The following is a 21,914-nucleotide window of genomic DNA, read 5'->3' on the forward strand; positions in this document are numbered from 1 at the left end:
TCTTTGATTTGTAGATTGTCAGTGTCGATGTTCAGTTCTGAGGACCATAATCATCAGTGTCAGGAGGACTGATGACCTTGAGCAGATGAGCTATGATTCTGTGGTGATGGAGACCATCAATTCCGAGGGGATCTTGAATGGCGCTAATGTGACAGCGATCTGGCCAGACTGCAATATGTTTGGCTCTCTTTTTAGCCTTTTTTGGACGCAGTTCCAATGCCAATCTTGGGGCGGAGACTTAAGTTTGTGGCTCCAATAACGAGGGTGCCAGTGCTGAAGTCACCAAATGGACCCTCACACCCTTATCCATTTGGCCCTGTTTTTCCCCTCAGGGATCCAAGGCACCCAGAACTTTCCCCCAAAGTGCTGATTTAAGTCTTCCTGCTCTCACCTCATATGCCTTAGGAGTAAGGCATCTACAAGCTGGGAATGTGGCCGTATTGTGGTCCTCTCCCAGACATAGGAAATGTGAGGAATGATCATCATTTTGGGCCATTTTTGCCCCACTCTCCACACTTCTTAAATATGTGGGGAAACTGTTGTTTTATTCCTAAGGCCTCACAAAACAGCATCCTCTCCTCACGGCAGCAAGGAGAACTGAGGGAAGGAATGCTCGCCCTGCCACTGTTGTGTGACACTTTGGGTGGGAAAAGGGATCTCTGTAGTCAGAGGGGAGGGAAAGCACTCCAGAGCCTAGAAGCTTCTTCAAAAAAGCTTGGAAGCTCTGTTCCATGGCTGGCCTGTAATCATGCAGTCCCCCATGTGGGACTGCACAGAAGCCACAACAATGAACAGTTGGTTGCAAATACGTCGATTTCTGGAATTATCCACGCTGTACCTTTAGGTTGTGCAGCTACAGCCAGTTTAGCATCCAGTGGCCATTTTGCTGAGATGTGTCTTTACTGTTCTAGCACATCAGCTATCACTTAAGCATTGAAACCTTAACATTGAAACAAAAAGAAATAGACCCTTTTGAATCCCTCTGCTGGTTTTATATTGATCTATACTAAATATCAACTTCTTATATCTGCTTTGCTACAATACAAACCAATTACTCTTATTGACACAGCAACCTGCATTTGGCTTCCAGGCATAAATAAAGGCTTATTTGAAACTAGGAATTCCTGCTTCTGCTAGAAACGGGGACTGGTTTGCCTCAGGTGAAGAAAAGTGGTTTTTTGTTCTGTTTTGTTTTTATGAGCCTAAGAGTTGTGTTACTTTAAAAGCCTGTTGTTGCAGTTCTAAGGATGTGTAGCCTGCAAAATCCCTGGGGGTGACACACCTGTCATCCTTCAAAAGAGGGAGCCCAAAGTTAGCCATGCTTTCACCATCCTCATCCATGGCCTTAACTCTTTAAAAAAATGTTCAGAAGCACCTCATGTGCATGATTGTACTAATTCTTATCTCAAGGTAGGCTGATATTATCCCCATATTTGAGTAGGGGGGCTGAGGATGGGACAGCAGGGGCTTCCCTAGGAAGGAGACATTTGACTTCCCATGGCACTTCCTTAGCTACCATGGGACACCAGCTCTCCAACTTACATGGTGGACAGAGAGTTAGGTGCCCAATGTAGAAGCCCACTTGGTACAATCTCCTCCCCTTCAAACTACACCCCTAACCCTCTTTCAGGAGAATATACCTTTTTCTGACCCACTTAAGTGCCCACTTCACACACTGTGAAATAAGCTTTCACAATATACATAGCTGCAAACATTCTTGCAATATGATGCACTGTCTCATTTGTTCTGAACTATGCAAAAAAAAAAAAATTACGGAAGGGTGAAGAGCAAATGTGCAAATCAGGATCCCACCTGGAGTACCTAATATCACATGCTACAATCATTCCAGGAGGCAGAGGGGATGTGCCAGCTCTAACGGTGAAGCAGACAGGAGATGAAGCCAGGTTCTGAGTACAGATGCAGAACGTGAAACATCCATTAGACACCAGAAGTGACTTCCAACTAGCTACATCTGAGAGTTTGAAGGTCCCACAGGATTATCCAGAGTCTATACTGTATTGCACTTGCAGCAGTGAAACCTCCAACACCAAGTGGCTAAACCAGTGAGACAGCTTGACTGCCCAGGAAACAAAACCTTTGGCAGACCAGATTCTGTAGAGGAAGGGTGGATGTCTGTTTGGCTGAAATTAAAATCTGACACAGGGGTAGGCTGAAAGCGAAGAGACAGCAAGCCCAGAGCCAAGGAGAGTAAAGAAGGGCTCACCCAAAGCAATGGAATAAAAAGAGAAACCCAAAGGGCCAGCCGAGGCTTGCAGAAAAGGCAGGATATCAGGTTAAGGGCAGGAAGGACCACATGGAGAGTCAGGAATGGCAGTCAAGAGATAGGCTAATGGCAGTGAGAGAATATAGCTCCCAGATTAGGATTGCCAACTCTGAGCTGGAAAATTCCTGGAGATTTGGGGGAGCACCTTGGGAAGGCAGAGTTTGGGAGTGCTGGAAGCTCCTTGGGGTGCAATGCCATAGAGTGTCCCCCCCGGCAGCAATTTTCTCCAGCGGAACTGAGCTCTGTAGTCTAGAGATCAGTTGTAATTCTGGGGGCTCTCCGTGACCCATCTGGAGGTTGGCAACCGTACCCCAGAAGCAGGACCCTGAAGAAACCAGGGGTACTACAGAAGCCAAGGGAGAAAAGCCAGGTTGAGGTAAAAAGTATACATAGGGCCTGACCAAAAGAAGGAGCTGTACACAAACAGGAAAAAGGAAGTGGGCAAGGCAAGGGATAGAGCCGCAGAGGCCAACATCCAGTAAGCCTAACGGCCCGACAGGAATTTTGCCAGCTGCGGCTTCTTCTGTTGCTGCAGCAGTGGCACATGGAAACTCTAAGAGGACAATGAAGAACGGTGCAGGTTCTGGGGGAGCTGAAGCCGAATTAAGCAGCTCCTGGCTTCTCATTAATTCAGTAAGAATCCATTTTAGTGGGCAGTCCACCAGGCATTTTTCTGTACAAAGGTATATAATCACTAGAAAAAAAAACAGCGCTGCTGAAGCTGGGGGCCAGCAATCAAAGCAGAGCTGCTTTGCTTTAGCAACGGTGTTAAAGAACAGAAGTTTCCAGCCTGCACATTGCGAGAAAAGGAACAATGGTATGTTGAAGCAGCCAATGTGACTGGCATCTAGTTAGGAGCTGCCAGGACTGTTCCCAATTAGCACCGAAACCAAGTGGCAAAGGAGAACACACATTTTTAGGTTAGTTGTCAGGGTAAATCTTTTTCATAATTATTTTGAGCAGTGTTAAATATGCTTATTTTTCTTCTGTTTGCCTTGACTCAGAGTTGTCTAACATGATATATTTTCTGGTACATTGGATATGCTGTTTCTAAGGTATCCCCCTTCCCCTCCCAGCTGATGTGGTCTACACAAGGACAGCTTTTCCCCTTTGCATCTGGACTCCAGGCCATTTAGTTTCATAATGCTGTCTTTTCCCAGTCATTCAGCCTTCCACCCTCAAAGCTAACAGCAGTGTTCCCATTGGCTTGGTGTCTCTACAGCTAGACAAAGTTATGAAAAGCTGTTCTGATGTCTCCTATAGATTTACAGTATGGATGACAAAAAACCCTTCCCCCACATATTCTGAACTTCTCTAACACCTTATTGTACCAAGATAGTTCACTATCACTAATCTTATGCTTTTTAATGCCCCAGTCAGAAAATAGCCCTTTATAGAACAAAAACACATTACTGTTATGTACATTTCTTAAGTATGCATTGTAATAAACAGTTAAAGATTTTATTCCTTGAAACATTTACAGAAGTGTTAAGTTATACAGAGCAACATTTTCCTTCTATACAACACTTGCATAGCAGTGCTCAGTTGTCTACAATTGAACCAAAGGAGAAGGTCTCCAATGTATACGCAGTTTGCTTTACCTTCCTTTAAAACACAAGATAAAAGCAGGAAAAAATATACAAACTTACAACAGCAGGATCTATACAATACCGCAGCGTATGATACCCAGACTCACATCTAGAAGACGCAGCCACAGAGATTGTAGGCAAAAGTGATAGTTTAACTCCAAGTCATTACTGCAGTTTTGAAGTTACCAAAGGCAATCCGCTGGGGATTCCTCCCTCATGGGAACTGACAGGAGCTATGCAAGGATTCGATCCCCATGCAGCTTGCACAGGAGAACTTCCCAGTGGATTGTGTCCAATCTATTTGCATAGATGAGAAACACAAAATACATAACATCTACAGATATCAATGGAGGATGGGGATAGTCATACCACTGGAGGTGAACAAGTACACTGTCCAGTTAACTGCAAGAAACAAAACAATATGAACGTATGTTGAACATATTTTCAGCAAGTTGCAAGATGTGATCAAACAGCCACTAGTGTAACCAGGGGAGTTCTTCCCCCATTGGTTTTCAAGAGTACTGCAGGTCCTAAAAAGAACCGTAATAAAAGAAGTGCTGCCTTGTAAGAGCAGAACCACAGCAGGGGACTCTGCATTTGGAGACGTGGACCTAAGGCAGAATCCACAGCAAGAGAAAGCAAGGAGCAACGGGCCTGAGAAGAGGAAAGGGCAGAACAGTTTTGATCCCATTTTATCACTGCTTCCTACTTGAATGAAATAGTTTTCTGACAGTCCATCACAGCGTTTCTAACCATGCATATCTATAGTTCTGTGACTCTTACAGTTTCCATTTTACCTCCTTGCCTACCACTGGGATGGGTTGTTCTTTTAACTTATCAGGAAGGTTTCCAGTGGACCCACTGGAAGGCTAGTGGTGGCCAACAGCAAGCCAAGCCAAGCTTCAGTGGTACTGGCGGCAACACAGAGGACATTTAGCTCAGACCTGGCCCAGGGTGCGGAAAGAGGAAATGGGTGAGTCTATGCCGGGGGGAAATGCTTTCATGCTCTTCAGGAATCCAGAAAAGTCTGGGTTATAACTAACCCAACAATCTAAGTAAATGCAGCCATGGATCCCAGACACTAAAGTGCATCAACAGAACTATCAAAGGTGTTAGGAAAAGTGTAGTGGCTGTGTCATGGTTAAAGCTTCATAGTGGTGGTAGTGGAAAGTGGTGTCAAGTCACAGGTGACTTATGGTGACCCCGTAGGGTTTTCAAGGCAAGAGAAGAACAGTGGTGGTTTGCCATCGCCTGGCTCTGCATAGTGACCCTGGACTCCCTTGGTGGTCTCCTACCCAAATACTAACCAGGGTTGACCCTGCTTAACTTCCATGATCTGACAAGATTGGGTTAGCCAGTGCCATCATGGCGAGGCCAAAATATCATACTAGGACCTGATTAAAACCATGATGGGTTGCTGGAGGCTTTGGGCCAGTCCCTCTCTCCACTTTACCTACCTCAGATGACAGTTACAAAGGAAAAATTGGGAGAAGTGAACCAAGTAGGTCAGACTGAGCTCCTTATAGTACAGGCACTATGACACCATACTAGAAAAAAATGTTTTAAAGGTTTTAGAAAAATCCTTATTTAGGGTTCACTGGAGCAGTGGCCCTCAATGAATTCAGACATAGGAACTTTTAAAAATTAGTTAGTTGCATGAATTTAAGCTCTTGTGATGGTGTCTAGGCAAGCACTATAATAAAGAGATGAAATTTTAAGAGATCAAGAGCTAGGATATTCAATAATGGACTCAAAACGGTGACCTTCCCCAGAAAGGAATAGTGGTTCTTAGGGTTTCCCAGTCTCCTCAGGCTTAGATTCTGTGGCACAGCCTAAGAAGAAAAGGGGATGAACATGGCAAGATGGGGCAGGGCCCTGGGTGGTGAGGACAGAGAATGGCATCTAGCAAGGTCAAAGGAAGAGTCTAGCTGGTTCTGGAGCCTCAGGAGTACAGCCTGCTGGACATGGAGGTGGATCATCACCAAAAGCTCTCCAGAGAAGCTGAAAATAACTCCTTGTTCTGATTCTAACCCCTTATCCAGAGATTTTACTCCTTCTCTTCATAATCCAAAAAGGGCTAAAACTCTGAATGTTTCCGGTCAAATAATAAGACCTGGAAACTCTAGAGACTTTGTAGCAACCTAACAGGTATGGTCTAAATCACATATTCAAGTTCACTTCCTCCTGTAAGGGGGAAGGCATTCAAGCTTAGGTAGAAGCCAATGAAGAATTGATTCCCCCCCAAAGAATCTACCTCAGCAACAAATTCAAGAGACTGGGGGGGGGGGGGGCACACATCTTTATGGGTAATTCCAGAGGAAGCTTCACTATACCCTACAATTAGAACACTCAGGTTGGTATTGATGAACAGTCTAGGACTCCCACAGTGGTACGTGTGTTATCAGTGCAACAAGAATGGATGGAAAGAAGGCTTACTTGAAATATGGAAAACCAGAAGGTGGCACACATAGTGGTTTAGACACTCACAACAAAGATTAGACTTCCAAGCACTAAGAATTAGAAGATTAACAGAATTTTATGCAGAGTTACTCCAGTCTAAACCCATTGAAATCAACTGTAGTAAGTCTGTATAGAATCACACTGTTCGACGCTCATAACTTGTGCTACGTTTTTCTCTGACTGCATATAGATTGTTCTTTATATGTAATAGACTGCAGGAAAAGCATGATTTCAGTGGTTATGAGAGATTTTGGCCAGGACTAAGCCTTCCTGGAAAGCAGAAGAATTGGGCTTACTAAGGATTCAAGGTCTGTGGCCAGAACTGGATATAATGTACATATGCCCCATTGCAACTCCATTGGTTCTGTTCCTAAACCACCACCTTCTTAGAGCCCCAAAAGAGGTTTGTTTATCAAGAAGCCTTCCTCTCCTCTTCTGGATCTCTCATCATGACCCTTGGATAAGACAGAATGTTCTTCATTCTATAAAGTATTTGAAGAGCTAGGCATCACAGTGGCTCTTGTACGTTACTAGCTGTGCCCTGAATGTAGTCCTGAAAGTTTAAGATCAATTGTTGCCTGGATTTTTATTGGGTAACACATTGAATTGTTATGGTTACTGGGCTGTAGAATTTACACTGGACATTTATTACACATCCTATTGCCAACTTTCATGATAACTGCCCATTCATAAGGTTGCTTGCCATATTCTGTTTGCATTAGTGGACAAAAGACTCCAGCTCACTGGTGGACCACTGGCCAATTCCTGTGGGCCACCTAGGGCCTGCAGGTTGCTGAAATTCCATTTGCAGAAATAGAAAGATATTGGCCTGATTCTGCTGGGTGTGTTCACAGCTCAATCCTATACGGGGTTAGTCTGTGTGGGATTGCAGAGTAACTGCAGGATTGCCTGTACGTTGCTTAAGCAAGAGCACAAGTTTAGGAGTTCTTACAATTAAGGCATCCCTTACTTGGGTAGGCACTCTTGTTTTGTTGCTGACAAGCATACAGCCCAATGAGAGGGATTCTAGTTATAAAAAAGGGGGGAGGGAACAGACCACAAGATTCAAGTCAGCCCATCCCTGTGTTACACAATAAGGGATTGGTCAGACAAAATCTCCAGTATCTCTAAGAGCTGGTCTTCAAATTTCCCATGAGAAATCAGCATCCTTACAGTGAATTCCCACCCCCCCACCCTAGCCTTGGGTATACTACCAGAGAACATACTGTGTGAACAGAGGCCATCATATTGTACGTTTTCCCAGCTTCATCCCAAATCAGTATCAACAGCGGACACCACTGATGGTACTCAGTGTGTGGTGGCACAAACTCACTCAGTTCTATAGGATGACATGCTCAGATTGGAGCAGGAATTCCCCCCCGGGGAGGCCAATCCCAGGAGCAAACTCAGCATCTAGACCATCTGCATGGTATCACAGCTTAGCACCTCCAATAAAAGACAGATAGGCTGAGGAAAAAGTAGCTTGCTGAAGGAATTAAAAAGCCCCTCTTGCTCCCTTTTACAAAGATAACAATTTAGCCCTTTCTACTGTGATATCAGGATTTCAAGGACACCCAGAGACAGAAGACATTTTGGTATCTAAGGTAGAAAATCCAAACAGTGCCCCCCCCCCCACAGAGGTGGGCAGTTTTGCTGGCTGTAATGGTGCCCTAAAATATGCCAACCAATATAGGTTGCCTCACACTCCACTTATGGTAAAACTGGCCTGAGAACACCCGTTTGGTTACAACAAAATTTTGGAGAATGGAGAAGAGGCCTGAAGCAGCACGGACTGCTCAAGGCTTATTTGACTGCCTCTTTTAAAAAGGTACCATCACTTCTTAACTTGCAACAAGCTAATAATACCCATCATTCCCAGCATTTCAGTCTTGCGCTGTTTATTAAAGAATCTGCTACACGTTATTTCAATGACTTTGGATCAACTTCAGAAACTGCTGTACAATTATTTCCACTGTCTTAGCTTTGCCCCTCCAGATGCATTAGTTGAAACCCCACCACGACCACCACATTCACCATTGCTTAGTTAATTGCACAGTCCTTGAGCAAGCAAGCCCCTTTATAATTCTGCTTCCAGAACTCTTCAACAAGTTCAAATAGACTTAAAATGTTACACATTCTTGTAAAAGTACTTTAATTCACAGAAATCGGGTGGGATTTTTTGTTTTTGTTTCTAATATACAGTAGGTGATTTCTTTGTTAAAAAATCCATTCTTTTTTCCATATATTTTCAGTATCTGACTATACAATAACTTTCTATCTAAAGCTCCCCCCTCCCCACATTATCCAGCCTCAGTTGCCTGTGCTTTAGTAATCAAAAAAGCAAAACAACCCCCGAAAAATATAAAGATCTATCAACAATTTTAACTAAGATCATTTCCCACAGTTCTGTCATGTAGATCATTTGGAAAGTGCAGTAGAAACACGCAAATGGACACAACACACATAATCAATACTTTATCATGAAGTGTGTATGCAGATTTTTAGAAAGATTCATACAGAACTGACAGGACAGTTAAATTTCTATTTACAGAATTTGTTAAGCTAATTTCTGGTAGGGGAGAGGTTTGGATGAGATATGTGAGGGGAGGGAGGAGAAAGAACAGAGAAAAATACTTGGGGACATCAAAACGTCTTTCCTCTTTCAAGGAGAGCCTGATACACCTATAAGTTTAATCATTCATACCTTCACACATGGGAAAAACTGCACTTTTTTTTTTACTAATACAGCTACATACACATACACAAAGTTAGCATTAAGCTATTATTCCACTACGGAGCAAGGGTGGTCCTTCTCTTCAGAAGAACATCTTGAGTGACAGTTAACTGTGGACTTGAAGATCAGAAGTCAATGAGAACAAGTTTACTATATCCAGTAGTTTGACAAAACCAAGCATATCAAGGTGGAAAGAAAAGGTAAAACCCATTCAGGTAACACCTAAGCTGGAAAGCACTTACTCTCAACTGGCTGACAAGGAGTGCATGCTAGCGCTACAAAGACTGAAGGATCTGAATAAAGGTTACAGTAATTTTGTCTACTGGGAAAGGAAAATTTGGCTCCATGTTAACACTATATGCAGTTACAAAGGGAGACAGCAAAAACCCAAAGGGATTGAGAAAAAACAACCTTTGACAATTTTGGCTATATTGTAAGAATCTGAAGGGGGGGAGAGAAGTTTCAGGGAAATCTGATATATGTAAAAGTTTAGCGTTCCTCTACAGGACATAACCTGCAAGAGTATCTATCTGTTGCCACGATGCCCTCTTCAACTGAACATTAAATTCAACAGAAAAAAGCCTCAGCCGTGCTTTTTATACGTGTTATGATGTTTTACACTTGTAACTTCATTTGCATGGGATGACTTCCATAGTATTAATATTTATTTTTAAAAGCACAGTCCATTCCTAAGCAGGTTGCGGAACACTAAAAGTCAGGAAGCAAACGTTCTCTTTCAAAGTGCACAGTCTTTTTGTCTGTACTTGGTAGGTCACATGGGCCCAATTTTGGCAGTGCCCAAAGTTGGGCCAAAACCCTTCCCAATAGATGCCGTTGCATCAGAGAGGGACAAGGCAAAACTATTTTCATTGTCCTTTTGACTTTTTTTTCTAATGAAAGAAAGTGGTTGATGTACAGTTTTGTTTCACTAGACTACGGCAGAGGGCGGGGTGGGAGTACAAGTCATAGGCATTTCTAGCAAGGTTACATGTAATTCATTTTCAGGAAGGGCTTTTTGGGTGGAGCTACGGGGTAAGTTGCAGCAAGGTAGTTAATGAGCAGTAGTGCTCTTTTGGAAAAAGAGGCTAGGAGACTGGGGTGCACAAGGAACTGCGGCAAGCTGTATCAAGGACGTGCTGTAAAGGAGTACACAGAAGTCCCAACAGAGGGCTCCTTCCATATGTAGGGTTATTTTAAATAAAAACCAAAACCAAAGCCACCCAACAACTAAAGATAGCTCCTTTGGGGGCGCGAAGGGAAAAGAAAAAGAGTTGGATTTAGGTACGTTACAGAAACCGCATCTGTTACTGATTGACTGCTACAGGTCTATGAGCTGATCCACTAGCAGTAGAGACCTGGCTAGGTTGGGAAGACTGGATTCAGAGCTTCCACTGTTGTTTCTAGAATGCCCACCTGAAAGTGTGAGAGATAGCAATTCAGTATTGAGCAAGAGACAAATAAAAAGTTAGTTTTTAAAAAATGAAATTCACAAGCAAGCAAAAAAGAAAGAACAAGCTAAGAACTAGAGAAAGCAACTCAGAATCTAAGTAGGCTGCTATTACTGTGGTAGATGCAGAAACACCCCAATTTAATCCATCAGACGTTAGAGGCAGAGTTCTAATACCCGGTTTTAGAAGGAATTCCAGTTTCTCTGCTCACTTTTACAAAACTTTTCTTCAGATGCAACATCTTTCGGCTACGCTCCTGCATAGTGCAGGGGGTTGGACTAGATGACCCTGCAAGGTCCCTTCCAACGCTAACATTCTATAATTGTATGATTCCATAGCAGAAACAAGTGGATGGTGTTCAGGTCTCCAGTGCCCCCTCTCCCACAATCAGCTTAATTTATCCTCCAGTAGAGGGGATATTAACAGGGCCATATTAATGACCACATTACAACAAAGAACCCAACTACATCATTTTTCTTGGGCCGGGCTCTTTTAAGCTCAGAAAATGCATTGACTGCTCTTTCACTGGCAGAAGAAGGGATTAGCAAACTACTCTTCCCATTCTAAAGATACTACTATCAACAGACTGAGGAATAGGAGTGGATAGAGTCAGGTGGAGAGAGGGCTGCTTCCGTGTCTGGCCACAGGCGTATGATGTGCATGTACATGGGTAGAGGTGGGAAAATAACAATTTCCAGACTAGACACACAGCCACCCAATAATTGTTTGGAGGGCTATCGTATGTTCTCATTGGGGTATTTATTTAAAACCTTCCCCCCCCCCCATTCTCTACAGCTCATTTCTCATTTGTACATTCTCTGTGGAAGGGATTTGGTTAAGGTGGACTATTCAAAGCACCCCAACATCCCATGTTCTCCCCATGATTACAAGCAATGTTAACATTTTCCCCCATGGTTTTTCCATAGTTGATGCTATGGCACATCTTGGAACTGCCAGCCCTTCCAAAGAACACAACCCAGAACCAAAATGGGGAAGAATCCTGAACTCCGGCATCTTTTGCTATATAACACCTTGTTGTTCTATGCCTTCAGACACCTGCCATTGCAAAAAAAATCAAAGAAAAGACTTTATTCTGCAGGTGCTCCCAGCTAATTGTGGTGAGGATCCAAAGAATTGTGGAATTCCATGTGCCCGAGCATGGGGGAGGAGGGTCCGCTAGTTTCTCTCAAACAACAGACTACAGAGCCAACTGTTTTGAAATTGATGGAGCTTTCAATAAATGGTAAACAGCCTCAAATTCCCCGTAGTCAGGAGCCTAACTGAGTTTCAATCTGTTCATATATCTCGTGTGGCAGAACTTGAACTCCACATCTCAGTTCTGCTGCGGCTTCGGATCAGAGTCGAAAGGCCCCACATAAGATGCTCTGAGGCAATTTTTATGGGATCCAGACAAGAGGTGGTGATGGTGGCAGCCTCTCACATTCCATCTAAAGTCTCAGTGACTGAAGACTGAGGGCTGCTGGCCCTCTTAGTGGGCCTGTGATTTCCTCATCCAGAAAAGCAGAAAGAGCCAAGAGCCATTTACTGCTGTTATACCACTGAAGCAGAAGAAAATTGAGCCCAAGAGTGGCATGAACCTCCCAGCCATTAACCTTACACTGCGGTTATTAGCCAGACATACTACCAACAAAGACGCTGCCTTGAGATCTCAATTTGCCCCACTCTTTCCTGCTTACCTTGTGAATTTTTGGATATCAATACAGGGATGGGGTCAAACTCATCTTCTGTCAGTTTTTCAGAGCCCTCTGGGAGATCAAAGCCCGAGATCAGGTTAGTATCTTCTGCAGCATGATGGGGAGGGATGGTAGTAAAAAGGGGAGCAAAAGAGATAGAGCAGAGAAAGCCAGTTAGGTTATCACCAAAACAACTGCATGTGTTTTGTTGGAGAAGGGTTAGAAACTAGAGGGTAAAACAGTTAATGTATGGGAGAGGGTCTGCTGGGTTTTGGACAAGAAAGCGAACGGATATGCAAAAACCAGGAGAAAGATAATAAGGGAACACATGCACAACAGTGACTGTGAGGGAGAAAAGAGCCAGGAATTAGTAACTCTGTCAAGGACTCAAGTTTGTAAAGCTACAAATCAAGGCTAGTAAAGAGAGAAGGAAAAAAGACATATCCCATTTCAGATAACACAACTGTCCTTCATTCCTAGCATTTGGCAGGCCCTGAAACATTCACACAGAGGCACAATTTGTGAGAACAGCTGCTTTTGGGCCCCTTTCTTTAAAGTAACACAACTGCACAAATCGGAACAGCACCACAAACACATTCCTCTGTAGAGGCACTGGTTCTCCCAAATAGCACTGCCGTTAGAGTGTTAAGAGCGACGTGCTTGTTGTGGCTTCCCTGACACTCTCGCGGTAGGGGGAGATAAGTTATATAACCACCAGACCCAGAGCCAAGCCATACCAATTATAATTCTGATGCAGATTTGGATGAGAGCCTCCTTAATTTTTTTTCTTAGTGGCTTTAGTCAAAGAAGCTGTGGAACAGCAGCCACAGAATTCTGGGACTGTAGGTAGGCACTGGGCGTCCCAGGTGATGTTTCATCAGAGGGAATGCTAGAAGCAGAACAGGTGGCTCTCTAGGTGCATGGGGTACACACCTGCTGAGCTGCCAAAGCTTTGTGCACGAACACAGAGAAATGCAGGTAACTGGGACAAGACAGGAATGGCGGGAGAAAGTTGCCCCTCCTTCTCCCACTAAGAAACAAGCCAGTACACACAAGGCTTCAGAACAATGAGCAAAGTGGACTGTTCAGAGGCCGAAAATTCAAACTCAACAACAGCAGCAAATTAACCAAAAGTTCTTTTCCAAATTCCCGAAGCCCTGTAAGAAATCAAATCTCCTTTCAAACTGCAGCTGGCTGTTTAAAGAAAACAGACTGCACACAATTTCACTCCCATTTCCTCCAAAGAGTGGTCACCATGATAAAAATAAGCTGGAACTCTCTTGGAACTGTTCTTTGAATCACTGCATAAAATTAATCACTTCACCACTAAACAAGGAGACAAAACATCTGCATGAACCTGACGCATCTTGCTGCCTTATTTGTGCTTGGTCCCTGGATTCCTACGGGATCCTGTCCTGTGGGACAGTAGCCCCGAACAATGTAAGAAAATTGCACTGAATGCAATGGGACTTCTTACCAAACATGCTCATAAAAGTAGATCAACAGCGCTAACTCTTTGCTTCTCACTACTACTAACAACACGGCAGCTCCATTCATACCATCCTGTCACTACCCAGCCAGATGCGGATACAAGGAACCCTTCATCATAACAGCCTCCTGTGTGCTGCTGCTTTGTTTTGCCCAGTGTAAGAGATGGACATTGTAACTTCATGCAGATGTTTCCAATATAAGAGGAATATCTGATAGTAGTTCAGTGGTAAAGTGCACACATTGGGTTGGATCCCAACTAGCCCTGTAGCTAGACATTTTGTGGGGAGGGCACAGAGGGGGCATGGTGACTAAATTAATTAAATTAAATTAAAGAACACCTTGCTATTTTCAGGGGCACAGTGCACGCACACACACACACACAAAGCCCTCTTTTGGTTGGGCTACCTGCCAGACCCTTTGCATGTGCTGGGACTGCCAACTCTTCCTCCATGCTGGATGACATGTACCCCTCGTACTACCCACCGCCAGACAAGAGGTGATTCATGCTGGAGGGGTGGGGGTGAGTGGGGCGTCCCCAGGATTTTAGCTTTGTCTTAGCAGGGATGGGAGGAGAAAGAAGGTGCTTTGACCAACGATCTTCCACGTCCAACTGGAGAACAGGTCAGGGAGGGAGGCTGCCGAGAAGTAAGATCTCAGGCAAAAGGAGTCTTATCTTCCAAACAGTCCCATACAGGGAAAGGCCACCAGAAGCCACCAGCCTTGCCCCTGCCACAGGCCAGCACAGTCCCACAAGAAAAAGTGAGGGGGGGGGGGGGGGGGGTCGCTAAGGCCAAGACAGACATGGCCTGGCATACATGGGGCTTCCTCCCTTCTCAGTGCTGAAGTTTCCCTGCCCACAGATCTCCAACATACATTCTTCGTCTGGGGAGCTACCACTGTTCTTGAGCCGTAACGGGGGGCATTGCCAATTTTGGAGGGGGCGTTGCCCCATGGACCACACACTAGCAACAGCCCTGATCTCAACTATTTTTCCTACTCAGTGTCCTTGCAATTCCTCTCCTCTCTGCAGCCCACAAACCACATGGATTTTGTCTATAAAGGTATCACGAACCTCAGTTGCTGGGTATTCCATTACAGTGGTCATGAGACACCCCTCCTTCATTCACCAGTGGAAGCCCTGGCAGGATCCAACCCATTGCATGTATGCAGAGAAGGAAGACCAGGAGAACTTAGCACAGTCTACTAAAGCAAAAGATGTGGACCCCTGTCCAGAGGAGCTATGTGTAGACAACTGGGATGGAGGAGAACACAGAGGCACAAGATGGGGGAAAGGGCAAAGGCTAACAAAGGAGGAATGCTGACAAATATATCTACCCATATTTAGGCTTCACTTTTGTTGGGGATGAGGTGAAAAAGAGTTTCATGGAAGAAGTAAATTTCAAGATGGGCCTTGAAAGAGGGGAGAAGACAGACAGGCCAAAAGCAGTGTTTGGGTCTCCTAGACTTCATTCCTAGTATCTACTGTTAAATACTGCACAGAAAGATTCATGCTTGAGTCATGCCCTCCTAAGTCACAAGACCCATTGCTTGAAAAAAGCCCTAGGAACATCCAGCTATTGGTTTGATTCAATTAAAATATGGCTTCTTCAGATGGGATACATGTTCAGAAGACGCAGAGCCAAAGAGGATACTTCAGATCTGAGCTAGTATACGCTGGAATTGCCAATTTAATTTCATACATTTTCATTTCATTTTTCAATATATACTCTCTTCCATCCCACCAACCTTACAGCACAAACCTATGCAGATTTACTCCAGTCTAATCCCACTGCCATCAATGAGCTTACACTGGGGCAACTTGAGATAGGATTCCACTGTTAAACCTCCATCAGTAAGAATGCCAAACGGTACTTTACCTTTGTGAGTTTGGGATGAAATGGCTAAAGGAGCAAACTCATCCAGAAGGTCAGCAGCAGCAGGGTTAGAAAGCAGAGAGCAGTCAAGCAGGGAGTCTTCCCCAGTGACAGAATCTGATTCCAGTTAGCAAGCGACAGCAACGGCAGCAGAGAACAGTACACAGAAGAGTAGGTTAGCAACCACAGCTGGGCACTCACTAGATTCCCCACCCAACCCTGAGACCTTGGTTAGCGACAAGTTAAAAGAAACTGGACTGAAGTGAGGGGCAAAATTAGTCATTTCTGAAATAATTTAGCATATGCAGGAGAACTTCAAATAAGTTACTTGCTCATCTGTTCTGGGGGTGGGGGAAAGAGAATCAACAGCATTTATATTTTAAGCTACGCTAAACATTCTTCCTTAAGAACTTCAAACCAGACTGCTGGCCAGTCACCAGTTTTCAGCACCAAAAACCTTAACAGAAAACAGAGTGCTGAAACATCTATACTTCAAAAATATTCCCCTTTGATACTTATATTTCCAAAAGGAACTTTATTCACAAACTTGAGTAAGAATTCTTGTTTGGGGGGGAAATTTAAAGGGCCTCAGCACTGGATCTCAAGGGTCAGAAATTGATTATAATTCTATTTGCGTATTGTAGAAGGCACTGATTCTCGTCTGCTAAAATGTGGGACGTAGTATTTTGTGTATAGCCTTTGTTTAGTCATTCCATGGGCATCACTTTTAGGGATGGGCAAGAACCAGTTCATGAACCAAAATATGGCACAAGCTTAGGCCAGTTTGGAGCCCCCAACCAATGATCGCGGAAGGTGCCTTCCCTGAACATTTACTGGATTTTTGTTCGGGGCCATTTAAACCTAACAACTGAGTGGCGTGGGTATGCAGCTGACCTGTTAGGCTTAAATGGCTGCTGGCCCTTTAAACCTAACAGCTGATAGGCACACCCTCCCTAGGTGATCCCCCCCTTTCTCCCAGCCGTGGCTCACTGCAGCCAGAAGAAAGGGGAAACCGAACTTGCTGGACTGGCTCAGTTTGGGTGGGGACCTTTTGGCTCAGTTCGGGGTTTGGTTTGGGGGCTATCCCGAACAGGTTTTTTTAGGTTCGTGCCCATCCCTAGTTATACGTATGTATCGTAGCAGCAATATACAGATTTGGAATTTTTAATTAATTAAATTATAAGACAAGTCAGCTGAACATGCAGGAAGACCCAAAGCTGGGAAGGCAAACAATGCTACCCATTTCTTCACAGGCCAGACTGCTCTCATTGCCTGTTTTAGCTTACTGCATCCCACCAACCTGTTCTGTTTGCAGCCATAGTATCAGTCTGCGATGATACACATTGGGGAATGGGTGCCTCGAGGCCTGGTATGAGACTGTCAACAGTTAGGTCAGCTTGTCCTTTCCGAAGGCACAAAAGAGCAGAACAGAAGCCACAAGTTAGGTCAAGTTCAGCAGAGGCAGAAGAACACAAAGAAAAGGCAGAAGGCTGAATAAATGAGATCTGGTCAGGCAGAGAAATTTTATATCTGTGTTACAGTGAAGTCTGGTTACTTGCAGGACTTATCTCAAAATTACCCTTCAGATGAGTTTACTCCTGTGTGCACAGTAAGATGTAACAGGAGATCTGGAGCTTCATTCTGAGCCTGTTTTAGAGTCCTATATTTCAGTGAGGCTCCAGTCCATAAGAATGTAAGAGCAGCCCTGCTGGATCAGACTAATGGTCCATCTAGTTCAGCATCCTGTCTCCCACAATGGCCAACCAGCTGTCCCAGAGGCCCACAAGTAGGGCAGAGAAACTAAAGTCTCTGTTGCCTGCCTCCCACAACTAGTATTCAGAGGTACTTCTAGTGGCAATGTAAGTCTCTTCCCTGCGGTGATGTGTACGAAAACCTGAGTTACATGGACAAATACATAGGTTCCTTCTCTCTCAGCCATGAGGGAGGGCAAAGGTTACATGGGAGGAGGTGATTTAGCTGGGCCCTGATGCACAGCCAGCTTCCATACACATACCATTGCCATTGTGAGATAATGGCTCCTGAGCATGTCAAATTCACATCCCACAATATGCTAACATAAACAGGCATGCCTAGAAAATGAATACGCAAATCAGACCCTAATGATTCAGTTCTGTTCTGTTTTTAGCACGCCGTGGTGACTGACTAAATTACTTTGCCCCCTAACTAATAAGTAGTTATCTAGGAATTACCTTGGAACCATGCTGTTTAGCTTTTTAAAAGACTAGGCTGCAACAACCAAAGCCGAAACTTAGAAAGTATGCTGTTGACACCGGTGGAGTTCCACCATGTCTTTCAAGATCTATTCCTAGAATAGCAGTATCTTGGGGTTTGGGGGAAAATCACTTGTCAGTTACTGTATGCAACTGAATGGACAACTTCCATTCTCATCTGGTTTGAGAGGTGTGCACGCTTAAAGGGATTGGAAGTGCCTCACAACAGGGCTGCCAACTTCCAGGTGGGGCCCAAAGTCCTCCCAGAATTATAAGTGGTCTCTAGATAACAGGGATCAGTTCCCCTGGAGAAAATGGCTGCTTTGGAGGGTGGGATCTATGGCATTGAATCCTGCTGAGGTCCTTCCCCTCCCCAAACCCACCTTCCCCAAGGTCCATCCCCTCAAATCTGCAGGAATTTCTCAACCTTGAGCTGGCAATCCTACTAATAAGGGACTCCAGCAAGCACCCTGCCACCATGAAACCCACGGAGCACCTATGATGCCCAGAGATATGGAGCACATCTTTAGACTAGAAGGCACATGATCCAGATGACATGGAGCACCCATTTACCAATGGAAAAAGATAACGAGGCCTTTGTTTCCCACACCTAGGCCTACCTGGAAAGGGGAAAGACTGCAGTACACGTGAGGAACTGAAGGGTCAAACTGCCTCACCTTTCTAAGCCCCTCAAGCAGGAGGGGGACACAAAACATTTCTACAGGAAGAGGCAGAAATGAGGCTGTGAAACGGAATGGACAGTTTCAGAAGATACATTCTGGGGGGAGAAAATACTTTTGAGCACATTCCAAAGGAGGAATATTTCCCAGAAGTCAGAAAGTAGTGCAAAAGTGAGACAGGTACCCTAGAACAACTCAATATGCTTCTCATGTTAGCGTGTGGAAACGTAAAAAATGATACACCGGCCTGTTCCAACAGTTTAGGACTACCATCCCCATTGGCCACGTGCACACATTGGGCTAAGCAGAAAAACAAGGGGAAAGTGTGAGATTACTGCAGGGGAGACCAGTTCGGGGGAACTAAATTTTGATGTGAGTTAGCTGGGGGAAGGAGGGGGCAGCACCTTTCCTGGGCAGGTTTGATGCCAAACTCTTGGCCTGGATTGCAGCCAATTCCAACCCCGTGGTCAGCCACACTCACATGCCTCTTTGACAAAAAGGAGTCACATTTCGTGGCCTATCATTGGCTTCCCTTTGCTCACATGTCGCTTACAGTTCAAACATGCCCCACTGAGGAGTCAACATGCAGGACAGGAGACACCAGAAAGGTTTTCAGGATTTTACCATTCACAGCATCAGAGGTGCTACCGAAGGGATCTGCAAGAGGCAGGATATCAGGGAGCAGAAGTGCAGGTTCAGGAGATTTGAGACCCTCAATCAGTTTTTCTGGCAGGGGTCGGGAAAGCAGGAAAACAGGGAGGAAGGAAGCAGAAAGAAAGCAAAAAGAACACAATTTGTTAAGAACAGGAAACAACTTGTTGAACAGGGTAAGCTTGCAACCAAAAGGGTTTCTATTAGGGGCATTTTAAAACACATGCAATACTATATATTTTTCAATAACTTTACTCAAGTTGGTAGGCAGATGGATCTTTTAGTTAAACACATAAAAGTCTGAAAGATTATGGACCTGCTTTGGGCTTGGTCAGGTCTCCCCAAACAAATAAAGAATGTAACATTATTTCAAGTGTCAAGAATGTAGCTTGACACTCCCAATTTTCCCCACCCAGGATGTTCCATATAAACCAGATTTTAGCACCCCTGTAGTAGTTGGCTAGTGAAAATGTGTCACAAAAAAAGAAAACTCACAGCTGGTGTTGAGTTCAATTATACAAATTAAAGCACCTTTACATAGCCCAATTACATTTCATTCAAATGTTTCTGGATACATCATACTTGAGTATGGCAGGGCAGAATTCCAGCTGCTGGCTGAACGGGCTCAGCATCCTGACCTCAGCTTCAACCGGGTCATCAACATGTTTTTGCCACATGGCCCCAGATCAGTTTGTGCATTCAGCATCACTGATGGTCAGGAGGCAAAAATCTTCAGTAAAAGAAAGAGGCATGTCCACCTGCGAAGCAATCATTTCCCCCCCAATGTAAACCCCCCCCCCCCCATTTCTATTCTGCAGAAGAACTCTGTTTCAGAAAACAAACTTCAAGCAGGGGAAAATCTCAAGCTATTTCATGGAGGGGCTTGCACAGCCAACGTAAAAACAGAGCATTTGCTTGATACACTTACAGGTGAACAGTGTTAAATTTACAAAGAAAGAAAGCCAGAGGGCATTTAAGAGTTTTTGGAAGTCTGAATTTTGGAAGCATGAAAACCTGGGGGATGGTTGTATTGTTCAGCCAGCCAGCTGGCATGGAGAGAGAATAAAAACACTGGCAAGAGATCTGAAACAAGGCTATGTCATATCTTTTATTAGGACCACAAGGATATGGAAGTTTGGAGATCTCTTTTTCAGGCTGGATGTTTAAAAGGGTCAAGTGGAGGAGAAAAAATGTTTCTGATTATGATCTTGTCTGTATCACATGCACACAGCTCGGCAGACTTAATACCATGATGTGGGTTGCACCATTGTTAGTCTGGGTAGCCTCTGATTACAAATATTAAAACCAGTGGTTAAAAAAAGTCCAGTTTGGCAAATCATTCAGAATAACTCAAAAGCCTGCACACTGGCTTTGTGCTATTTTGGTTTGTCTTAATAAAAGCTATTACATGGCCTTTGTTTTTAATTTTTGGTTTGGACCAGTGCCCTGCAATCGTTGCCAGTTGCAATAAATGTATACTGTTTGCTTTACAGGCACCCTGCAATCAGGGCCAAGCCCCACAACTCCCCACTTTCATGATTCAGCATCAGCAAGTCCTGGTTTAAACAGGGATTGGTAAAGAAGCTGCAGAATTCTAAATTAGAACATCCAAGGAACACACAGAACAGCACACTGCACGTTCCAGCTTCCACACAATGCCACGGTTAGTTTACAGAGCATTTGCAGTTTACCAGCTAGGGATTAGCTGCGTCAAGGAACACTAAGACATCTTATTCAATCATGTTTTCGGGAGAAAATAACAAGGTGCAAATGAGTAAGTAAGATTCAAAGGACTAAATTAGGAGTGAATTGCCCCTAGTTGATCAGTTAAGCCTAGGAGAGCACTGTGATCCCACACTACGGGACTCATTGGGCAAAAGACACCCAATGAATTCAGAAATGCCAAGGTACATTGCTGTTTCTGGGGCGATGCTTGTACAGGATTACGGAATACCTACAGCAGGTGCACAGAGTGCTGAACTAGGACCAGATGCTAGAGGGAGTACAGTGCAAGACAGCCTATGACGTGCTAAACACATAATATGTGTAACCCTTCTCCCTAGATGATTTAATACAGTAGCCAGAACCTCTCCTTGTTTACGCGAAAGCAAAAAGCAGGTGCAGCTCTGCACGAGCTACTCTTGACTTTCTCTTATTGAAATCAAGAGAACACATCTCCGTTTGTGACCCTTGCATCCCACAAGACAACATGAAATCTTTGCCTTCTGTCCCCCAAAGCCAAAATGCATAATGCATTATGCAAATTGGGTTCCTGGAGGTCTGCAATTAGTTGATTTGCATGAAGAGAGCTTTGAATGTCTCCACAGCTGTGTGCAAATTTTCTTTGACTGATTTGCTGCACGCATGTTTAGTAAAACCATGATCTGCATTAAAAAAAAATCCTAAGAGAAGAAAGCCTGAAAGGGACACAGGCAAAAGGCTCTAGAAAAAGAAGAGACCAAAAGGGACACTCTCCTCTCTCTCTAATGGAGCAATTCTTCACTAAGTGCCATAATGACCTTTAAGAGGTGTACTGAACATCGCCATCTGTGCAGAGTGCACATGGGAAGACCAACAGTCCAACCCACCCTATAATTAAAGAATCCATAATCATGGACATTCCATAGTGTGTGACTACGCCCCAGGAAGATGGTTTTTAGATGGACACTTGGGGTATACTGTAAATGGGAAGTCAACAAATGCTTTTTCCCTTGTAAGGGAGTCGGACTGATTGCAGCACTTGCAAGGACACTCTCATGGCAAGCATTGTCTTGATGG

The 21,914-nt window shown here is 44.3% G+C and overlaps 1 protein-coding gene across 1 annotated transcript in view; it reads right to left on the bottom strand.

The window, feature by feature from the left end:
* Positions 1-8,855: 8,855 nt before the first annotated feature.
* AAK1 (AP2 associated kinase 1) overlaps positions 8,856-21,914 on the bottom strand; it is an 83,681-nt gene continuing 70,622 nt past the window's right edge. The window contains exons 18-21 of the mRNA XM_015421146.1: positions 19,110-19,211; positions 16,875-16,976; positions 12,213-12,317; positions 8,856-10,480 (exon numbers count right to left, since the gene is read on the bottom strand). Of these exons, the coding sequence (XP_015276632.1) occupies positions 10,386-10,480; positions 12,213-12,317; positions 16,875-16,976; positions 19,110-19,211 (404 nt within the window). The 3' untranslated portion in view covers positions 8,856-10,385. The remainder of the gene's footprint in view (positions 10,481-12,212; positions 12,318-16,874; positions 16,977-19,109; positions 19,212-21,914) is intronic.

Source organism: Gekko japonicus, unplaced genomic scaffold (genome assembly GCF_001447785.1).
Source record: "Gekko japonicus isolate JY-2015 unplaced genomic scaffold, Gekko_japonicus_V1.1 scaffold13, whole genome shotgun sequence".
Taxonomy (NCBI): Eukaryota; Metazoa; Chordata; class Lepidosauria; order Squamata; family Gekkonidae; genus Gekko; species Gekko japonicus.